Genomic DNA, 10777 nt, shown 5'->3' with positions numbered 1-10777 from the left:
TATGTTAATAAGATTATATCTTATTTTATTCTAGATTGATAGGCTGATTCACAATATTAGATTTAGGTAATAATCCTTATGTGATGAAAATTTGTTTGTATAACCAATGACAGCCACTGTGCCCGTAATATTGGGTTGATTCGGATTTAAGTTACTTGGTGCCAAAACAAAGGATGACGTTCTTATATGAGCAGGTTTAATTTTTGTATATTGACAAATTATTCAATTGTACAAGGTGCGCCAGAGAAACTTACTTATTTGAAAAAATTCCCACGCGATGAATTGGTCGTGTAGAGGGGCAGGAGGGGTCGTCGCATCTGGAGGAGGAATTTTTCAAATTTATCCTCCCTCAAGTAAATTAGTCATCATGTTCTGGTCTAGAGAGCAGCGGGCCTTTGCAGTAGAGAGCTTCTTTTCTAATGGTAGATCACCTTCCGCGCTCGATTTGAAATTCTTCCCACAGACTCGTTCCTGGCCATATTAATTCGATTCTGTAGTGGGTTAACTCATTTCAGGAGTGTGTGAGTGTCGCTAAACCCAGAAATGGACTACAAGCAACCATCAGAACTCCAGAAAATATCAAAAGAGTGAGGCAGTCAGATGTGCGTTCGGCTCGCGAACACGCAGCTGCTATGGCGATTTCCGACTCCACTGTTCGACGAATTTTTCATGAAGACCTTCAATTTCATCCCTATAAATTGGTTGTTGTCCAAGAATTGACTGAACGCGATTTTGTTGCCCGTGAAAATGCATGTGATATGCTGATTGACAACCTGCCTGAAGACGCGGTCATTTTTTTCAATGACAAAGCTCATGCGATCTTTTTCATGGGGTTATTTGAAATCCCTGGTTTATGTCAATCGACCACGGACCATAGCACACCTCAAGAACAACATTCACTATTGCCAACATACGGATTGATATACTGCAACGAGTGGATACAAAATAATATCAAAAACCGAGGTCGTGAGTGTATGCGCAATGGGGGTTGCTATTGATCTGATGTCAAGTTTCAAGACTGCATGAAAAAAATGGGAAATTGTATTCTCATATTAAAAAAGACTAAAACAATACCTAGAGTACTTTTGTTTTTATTGACCTTTCAAATGAGTAAGTTTCTCTGGTGCACCTTGTATCAGTTCCATTAAAATATTTTCAGTATTTAAATATATTTTTGTGGAGGATGCAATCAGAACCTCAACTTGTGTGAAGATCAAGAGATGAGATCAAACACCCATTTACTTGGCTGGATTCGAACCCACAACTGTTCCGACAGCTTTTAAAAAAATGTTGATAACGTATTAATCCAACTGCGCTAAAATTGTTTATATACATTAGGAAATGTACACCAGGCTGTTACATGAGAAAAAACAAACTAATATTTCAGTATTTTCTAATAACCAGCTGATCACTAATATTATGAGTTTGCATTTTCTCATGCATTGATTTTTTGAGATGTAAAATTGTTAATGTGATACCGGTATCACTAAAAAATCTCAACTTTTATAATTCTTGTTATCAGGGTACAATTATCTTTATTTTTCTTTCTTTACAATGTATTTTTTGTATTGATCTTTATTTTTCTTTCTTTACAATGTATTTTTTTGTATTGATCTTTATTTTTATTTATTTACAATGTAGTTTTTTTTGTATTGCAGGTCATGGACGGAACGGAAGACAACGTGGAAATAATGGAGAATAATCCTAAACTATTAATGGCAGTGTGTGTCATCCAAACAAATATGAAAATCAGAGAGACTTTTGAAAAATTGAAGAGTGTGGAGGTATGTTTCATATACATGATGTATGTTTAATTTCAGTCCTAAAATTGCAGCCTGACTCTAATTGAAGTCTCAAGGTGGTGCACCACGCTTTTTGGAAACTTACTGGATGGTTAAATTTATCATCTCATCAATCGATCAATTTTATTAGAAAAACATTTTTACATTGTTGGGCCCTGCTAAACCTGTGGGTTTTTCAGCAGGTGCCAGAAAAAAAACAAAATTATTCACAACGTTAAATTAAAATTAAGTATAAATAGAATAAATTAGCTTATTTATCGTAAATCAAGAGTAATATACAAGAAATGAAATAAAAGGATTACAATCATAATGAGAAATTATAATAAACATAATAATTCGAATAAAAAGAAATAGAGTTAATAGATAACATTATTATAAGCATGATAAATAAGGAGTTAATTGAAGAACTAAAAGAGTTAAGGAAGAAATGAAGTAGGAAATATTTTATACAATATTAATTATTACTAATTATTGCTATTATTATTGAAACATAATAATTAGAATAAAAAGAAATAGAGTTAATAAATAACATTATTATAAGCATGATAAATAAGGAGTTAATTGAAGAACTAAAAGAGTTAAGGAAGAAATGAAGTAGGAAATATTTTATACAATATTAATTATTACTAAATTATTGCTATTATTATTGAATCATAATAATTAGAATAAAAAGAAATAGAGTTAATAAATAACATTATTATAAGCATGATAAATAAGGAGTTAATTGAAGAACTAAAAGGGTTAAGGAAGAAATATTTTATACAATATTAATTATTACTAATTTATTAATCGTTCAGGCTGGCGGCAGTGACTTTGCAACAGATAAAATAATTTGAAACCAGTAAAATATGCTAATAATTGAAAAAGAAAAAAATTGGATACTATTCAATTGAACCAAATTAAATACATTTTTTCACAATTCAACTTTTTCAAATAAGCATGATTGAAAAAGGACCAACAGGCTTAGCCCAAAACTGTTCCTTCTCCAAATTTTGATTAAATAGGTCCATAGTATTTCACTTTCATTTTGATATAGGTCTAGCGTGATATCATATAGTAATATGGAAATAGGTTCGAAAATAAGTAGGTCATGCTCCTTCACTTTATCAATTATTCAAATTAGTCAAATTTTGAGTCCCAATATTATACAAACCATAAATTCACTTCAAAGGAAATCGAATAGAATTGAAATATCACATTCATATAACAAAAAACTTTCTTCCTCATAACTCACTCTGTAATTTATTAATAACGTTTCATTGTATTTTCTTAATTTCTTGTTTGATTTTATTTGATCTAATGAAAGATATTATTTTTTCTTGAGAATAATTTCAAGTTTTTCTATTTCTTGATTCAATATTTCTAAAATCAGTAAAACATCAAGTAGGCCTTTGATAAACGATCTTACGAATTTCGTTTTACCTGGTAAATCTCTCAATGCAATGAAATCTTCATGTATATTATTGGAATCACTTGTCTTCCATTTTCATCTTCGAATATGATTATCATATGAATACAGTGAAAAATGTGAATGAAAACGACTTTATAGTACCTATCAAATCCACTAATTTGACATAGCCTACTAGTTTCGGTCGTTACATCATTATCAATCTCTAGTAAACTAGTTTCAATATGAAACTGAAGAATAAATAGTGTGGGTGAAGCACTAGGATTGGCTGTTAGTTGCTGACCAATAGACGTTGAGCTGTACTGTCATTGGCTGAGACTAGACACGCTCAAGTATTTCATCAATATGGATATCTACCACAACACAGACAGTAAACAAAATTGTACAATGATGATGATGATTTCTTAATCTATTCTTAACTGCTATGTATTAACACACTATTTTAATGTTTTTACGACTAGCAGTAAATCATTTATGTGAATAAACAAGATTTTTATTTATTGGCTGGAGTATTTTCGGGCGGCAAAAGTCCATTTTCAACACATTTTTGCCACCCGAAAGTACTACAGTCAGTATAAGTAAACAAAATATTGAGAATGCTTGTTTTTTTGGTCCTGAAAAATTATTTCTTTAATATGTGAATATTTCCTATTTAAGTGATAATAATGTGATATATTTCTTCTATATTTGGTTTTGAAGCATCTAAATTTAAAAATCTACTTTGTGAAAATAATTAAGGGATGAAAATTTTGTGAAGTGAACAACTACAAGACTTAACCTATTTCGGACTATGTGTAACCTTATCTAAATTTGGGAGAGGAATAGCACAAGGTTACCTTATTTTTTCTCTCCCGATCATTTTTGATGATGTACTTATATTGTATGAATCAATAAAGAATAAAATTGATTATTTAGATAAATAACTGACTACTGCATGTCGTTGTATGAAACATTAAAATAGTGTGTCAAAAGTATACCATTTATAATATGATATAAATATGGTATAATATGGTTGAATTAAAATTTTTTGATAAATACTGGCTCTTATAATAGCTTATACTCTCTACATTTAAATGACAAATTTGGACAGAAGGCCCAAGAATGAACTATGGTCGGCTCTTAACAGGATCCGAACTCAGCATGGAAGATGTGCTTATGCGTTGCACAAGTGGGGAAAGGCTCCAACACCTTTCTGTGAGTGTGGCGCTGTGCAAACCATAAGACACATTGTAGAAGAGTGCACAAGAGGGCAGGCTGGATGACTTCCTGGTAGCTACACCAGATGCAGTGGCATATTTAAAACGACTAGATATATGTTTATAACTTTTAAAATTTTATTTTTTAATTTGTGTTCTACTTTTTTCAAACTAGTGACTAAGATGACTTCATTGTTCATATGTGTGACTTATGTTAGATAACATAAAGATTTGTGTCGTAGGGCCATACGCTAAATAAATGGTTAAATTTTGATTGCAGGTTTTGACCATTCTCCAAAGTCCAGACACTGAGAACGTGACCTTCAGAACAGAGGACTTCAGTGGTTTTGAGCGACTCATAGCATTGGAGATACATGGCTTTGATGGTGAAAAACTGAACTTTGGCAAAAATCCTTCAAGAAGAATGAGGCTTCGTCATGACGTACTTCGGAAAATGAAATCATTACAATATATTAACTTGGAATTTGTTGAACTTTTAGGTAGTCCAGCTCAAGGTAATAAAATTCTTCCTGTCTCTTCACTAAAATACAAGTATGCCACCAACCAAAAATACGAGTCTAATGATATTCCGGTCATTTTACAGCCTCAATTCGAGCAAAGAGTGAACAGTCGAGAGAAAATAGGTCTTAACAAGAATTCTCTGGCACCACATTTGGTGTTTCTGGAGCCGAATCAAACTGACGACTTTGTCCTTCCCTACAAAGTCTATAAAGAGGAGCAAGAGAAGCTAGGATTATATAGTTTTGCAGACTTGGGGAGATTGAAATTCCTTAGAGTATACCATTGTAATCTGAGAGAAATCTACTGGGATATGTTTGAAGGTCTGAAAAGCTTAGAAACTCTTATCATTGAAGGAAACGAGCTGCTATTTTTGCCTGACTTCGCTTTCTATGGCACACCAAATCTACGGTTCTTATCCTTGGCTCACAATAAACTTCTCAGTCTACAAAGCATGAGCTTAGCAGGACTTCTTCAGCTCAAGCATCTAGATGTCTCCCACAACAACATCACTCATCTCTCAGAGCTATCTCTGCCACCTTTCCCAAAGCTACATTCCGCTGATTTCAGAGAAAACCCATTAGAAATAATATTCCCGAGTACTTTTGAAATCATGAATGCAACACAGGAATTGTACCTGGGAAGCAGAAATACTGTTGTTGATATTCAGCCCAATTCATTTTTCGGTCTTAAATCTCTTACGAGATTGTTGATTTCTAATGTTAATTTGGAGATTCTAGAGAGAGATTATCTGAAAGGTTTGCCTAAACTCAGAGAATTGAAATTTGAAGGTGTTATAAAACAACTTGCTTTTGACGCTTTCCTGGAGGTGCCTGTAATAGAGAAGCTGATTTTAAAAAACTGTTCCATCGAGAAAATCTCAATGGATTCGTTTTATGGACTATACAACCTGTTATCTTTAGACTTGTCACACAACTCATTGAATCTCCTCCCCCCGGGAGTATTCGATCAGTTGTTTTCTTTGAGAGAGTTGAGCCTCAATAAAAATAACCTGACAGAGCTACCGATTGGAATATTTTCGAATATTCCTGCAAAGATGATTCGTCTTGATGGTAACCCGTGGCATTGCACATGCGCCATGAAAGACTGGCAACCAGGTGTTGTCAACAGAGTCAAACAGGTGAAGCTTGACAACAAAATGTGTCAGTTCCGCTTTGATAAGGGTACAAATTGTCCATTGTCATCCACTCTGATATATTTGTATGATAAGACGGTCGCTCCACGCTGCTCTACTCCTGCCAAGTATCAAAACTGGAGTGTATTCCATCTGCTTCGAAAAGAGCTACGTTGCCATAAGAATAAGAAAACAAAGATTGATAGAAAAGCTTACCTTGAACAGAAACTAATCGATTATGAGAAAATGAAAGAAAAACATCTCAACAAATCGCCAGTAAGTCCCAGCTACAGTAATTCAAGTGATGAGCAAGCATTCTCAAATCGATCGAATATCGAAACAGAAACACCAAAATTTCTTATTCCTGCCTTAGCGCAAGATACAAATAAAACTGGAGATGAGTCTCTGAAAGCTGAAGAGAGAGTTGTCACTCAAGAAAAAACTGTAATTGAGTCTCTTAAAGCTGAAGATAAAGTTGTCACTCAAGAAGAACCGAATGAAATAAGTAAAAATTCTGATATTTCTAACAATTTAGGAAACAGAATAATGTCTGTTGCTAAGGAGAGTGTTACTGATAAAGCACTTGAGAATATTTTGAACCCAATATCCAATCAGCCTGATGTGATGATTGAAAAACACAAAAACAACAATACCATTAAGCAAGAAATTGACCATGAAAAACTACATCAGAAAGATGGAAAGTACGATTCTACAAAAATTAGACATTTGAATCCAGTGGAAAGAGCACAAAAAATGTTGAAATACAAACAGAAAATGAAATTTCATCAATCTGAAGAAGAAATTTTGAGACCAGCCGATAGTAAGAAAATTGAAAAGACCGATGATGTTCAGTTGAAAGATTTGAAGAAAATGTTCCAAAAGGATTTAGAATTGAAACGCAGAGAAAAATTCAAAATCTTGAAAAATGATCATTAGATCATGAAAAAGATTCCTTTTCAACCAAGTAAAAATGGTATAAATTTGCATTTTTATATTTCTATTCTAATTTTTTTATTGAATTATTACCATCGTTAAATTTCAGTGGAGGCTTAAAATGCATATAAAAATTTAACACGGTGTTTTACAAACTGAAGAAAATTTAAATTATAACAAGAAAGGTATATTTGCAATTTTCTGTAACATGCCACTTGTGTATTATATTAAAATAATCATACCACAGGAAACATTAAACAATTTTTGAGCAATTCAATAATAACAAGAAGAAGGCACTTTCTCCTATTTTCAATAATCAAGTTTGACCCTTTCTACATGAAATATGATGCTTTCCAGCATATTTCGTTCAATATTTTCAACAATTTATTGTATATATATAGGTACCTACTTTTCTATTGAGTTATTGGACTGATTTTTTAAAATTCTTTATAAAGTCTATTCATTTAAGTTGAAAATTCATTCGCAAAAAATAATGTCTATTGTTATTGTGAATGTTGTACCCCGAGCAACTGCGGTGTACCTTAGCCATTTGCATTTTCTGTGAGAAAATTTTTGTGTTTGATTTGTCTAAAGATGCTTACAGATATACGCGCCGCGAACATGAGCAATTCACTTTTAATCAGCTAATGCCAAGCTTTTTATATCTGTATCTTACCGTTTCTGTAAGAATACAGATATAGTCAGCTGACTAAAAGTGAATTGCTCATGTTCGCGGCGCGTATATCTGTACGCACCTTTATATATAGAACACTGCGGTGAAACAAGCCAGGTTTTCAGGAACAACGTATTATAATTATTATTTCCAGTTATGAAGGTATAGCTACATGTTTTCAACAATTTATTCTCAAACATCAACTGTAATTGCATACTTCTTTAATTACCAACACAATTGTTGAAACGATAACAAAAAATAATGCTTACTATAATAATAACATAACAGATGTACAAAACAATGATTACAGAGAGCAAAAATAGAACCTACAAGAGCATGTTAGTTAAGAGTACTGTCACATTTGTTGCTAAGATCACATAAGCATAAATAAGTAAATTTACAGTTATTTAAAAAATATCAACAAACTCTGAATTTATCTCAGATCACATTATCGCAAAATATTAACTATTTCAAAGACTGAGTAGATTGATAAAATTGAAAGCAAACATCATAAGCTATTTCATTCATTATTATATTAGATATCCGTAATTGGCTAAGATTCTGCTGCTAACTCTAATTAACGACGTTCAACAGGCGAGCTTAGAAAAGTTTACAAATGATAAAAATTTTCATTTTGTCTAAAGGTTTAATCAGCCAGCTAACATTCATCATTTATAGCTGACAATTATACTCCAAGTTGTAAAAAAATAGTATAAGATGTCTTACTTGCTCTAAAAAATTATACAATACATTTGACATTCATAGCTGACAATTATACTCCAAGTTGTAAAAAAAAAAATAGTATAAGATGTCTTACTTGCTCTAAAAAATTATGCAATACATTTTGATATAATTACGGATAAATTATTTGTAGTGAATGAAAAAGACTAAGAAATTGTCAAAAAAACCACTGATTTATAAATCAGTTTTTTGACAATTTCTTAGTCTTTTTCATTCATTATGAATAATTACCACAATATCAACTTCTCAACTACACAAAAAGTGGAATTATTTGTAGATTACTTTTTTTTAATTCACATACATTTTTTTCTACTTTGATGCTAGAAAATTTTGGATCAAGACAGAATCTATCATATTACACAACTATAACTAAGGTGAAATGAAAACGATATTGGCAGTTCCATATAATTTATGTGAAGCTGATAATATCGTTTTCATTTCACCTTAATATGGAGAAATTCCACAATATTTCAGTTCATAATGTAAATTTCAACTATAACTATTGGGAAGTACTTCAATTCTATTTGATATAATCGAGGATTGTTCATTATTTCAATTATTTCCCAACTACATTTTCCCTGTAATTATGATTTATAATCTAGAAATTCACTATGAAGAAACCTCGCAAAAACCATAATTATGCTCATACTGTACCTAAGCATATATTATATTTGTAGACTACTATATGATTGTATTATAAAGTGTATGCGATGTGATTTATAAATTGTTTAACCACTTTATTTGAGTTCCCTGTATATTATTGTATGAGAATTGAAAATTCCTGTAAATGAAAATAAGTGTAATTAAAAAAAAAAAAATACTAATAAAATTGAAAATTTCCTGAAATATCATAGGGTGTTATCATTTCAAATAACAATGAATGTATATTGTGGTAGATGATAATTAATGATCTGATGATTTAAAAAGACTTCATGTATTCTATAGATATAGAACTATATTTGGCTTGGACAAAATAATCAAATAAAAACAACATATGTTGTCAAATTCTACACAGTTTTATTCGGTACACGACCATGGTTTCTTGAAACCTGACTGATGACTGTCAACTTGAAAATGTGACCGGTGTGGTCACGAAACCATGGTCTTGTACCAGATAAAACTGTAGAATTTGACAACATATTTGTGTTTTTATTCAATCATGAAACGGTTCTACAATATTGACAATGACTTAGTCGAATTTTTTGGACACAATTCTCCAGTACAGTACCTCTAAAGTAATCAATGACTAGTGACTACTGCTCAGTGACTAAATTAGTCATTATAATATGACTACTTGAACCTTGGTCTAAGTCTTTATAGTTACTAGCAGTAATATTATGTAACGTTCATTGGTATCGGATTTGTAAACAAATAGTACAAAAGTTTTAGCAACACTCTTGATCTTTCTTAATTGAGAATAATCAAGAATTATATTTTCTCAGATTGTTTTTATTTCAAACAGCTGTGGGGGAATTTATATTCACTGTACCAAAATATTCTATAATAACTGAATTATAAAGGTTTGTGTTTGTAGGTCTACAAAACAATAATTTATTGCCAATAAATAATAGTAATTTATAATATTGAACTCACCATTTATTCAATAGCATGTTAGAGCAGAAGATATCCATTTTTAAGATAAACTATTTTAATAGGGCTACTTGAATGTTCAATTCTAAAAGAATTCTACTACCATTCTGTTTTTAAAATTCTATTTTTGAGAATTCTCATATGAAGAATCAAAAAATCTGAGGAGTTCATCCCCTGAAACATTGGCTGATAGAGCTCGATTTAAAATATCTTTTTGTTTCTGAAGATTTCCAACTAACACTCCCTGTTTCCTGAAATGTTCACATAGTTGATTTTTTTGCTGATCTAGAATACTCAGCTCTTCCGAAATTTCTTTGTGCTTTTGAGAATTTGAATTCTGTTGTACCTTTATGTCTTGTTTGGTGGACATTGAATCACCTTTAATTACTCCTGATCTTGCGAAAGCTTTATTCAACTTGATCTCTGTTCCAGAAAGGTCAGCCAATTCTTTTTTCAGCTCTTGCTTTACAAAGTTGATTTCTTTGGCCAGAATGCTGTTTTCAGAATTTCTAAGCTCCAGCTTTCTATGAAGCATACAAGCTAGTTTGTCTTGGTTTCTCAACTGCACCCTTGTAGATGCCAAGTCGTTATGAGTGAGACAGATTTCCTCCGAGACTCTTTTCAATCGCTCTTCATCTCTTTTCATTTGATCAGTACGTTTATCAAAGTCGGATTGTACGCTTGAAATTTCATTTTCCAAGACTTTCAGGTTAGCACAGAGTGTACGAATGCGACCCTCATTGCGAATGTTCTGAACACTAATCAATGTTCTTTCTTTGT

At 31.8% G+C, this 10777-nt stretch overlaps 1 protein-coding gene across 2 annotated transcripts in view; it reads left to right on the top strand.

The window, feature by feature from the left end:
- Nucleotides 1-8489, top strand: part of LOC111056841 (toll-like receptor 13) — a 17498-nt gene extending 9009 nt beyond the window's left edge. Inside the window, exons 1-2 of one of the 2 annotated variants that reach the window (XM_039442838.1) lie at nt 1663-1784; nt 4687-8489. In XM_039442838.1, the coding sequence (XP_039298772.1) occupies nt 1692-1784; nt 4687-6996 (2403 nt within the window). In that variant the 5' untranslated portion in view covers nt 1663-1691 and the 3' untranslated portion in view covers nt 6997-8489. Of the gene's footprint in view, nt 1-1662; nt 1785-4686 lie in introns of those variants that run through there. The other variant, XM_022344251.2, reaches the window with a different exon arrangement.
- Nucleotides 8490-10777: the final 2288 nt, after the last annotated feature.

The sequence above is a fragment of the Nilaparvata lugens genome, chromosome X (genome assembly GCF_014356525.2).
Source record: "Nilaparvata lugens isolate BPH chromosome X, ASM1435652v1, whole genome shotgun sequence".
NCBI classification, from domain to species: domain Eukaryota; kingdom Metazoa; phylum Arthropoda; class Insecta; order Hemiptera; family Delphacidae; genus Nilaparvata; species Nilaparvata lugens.
Note: the sequence above shows the minus strand (reverse complement) of the source record. Positions and strands in the feature narration are given on the sequence as shown.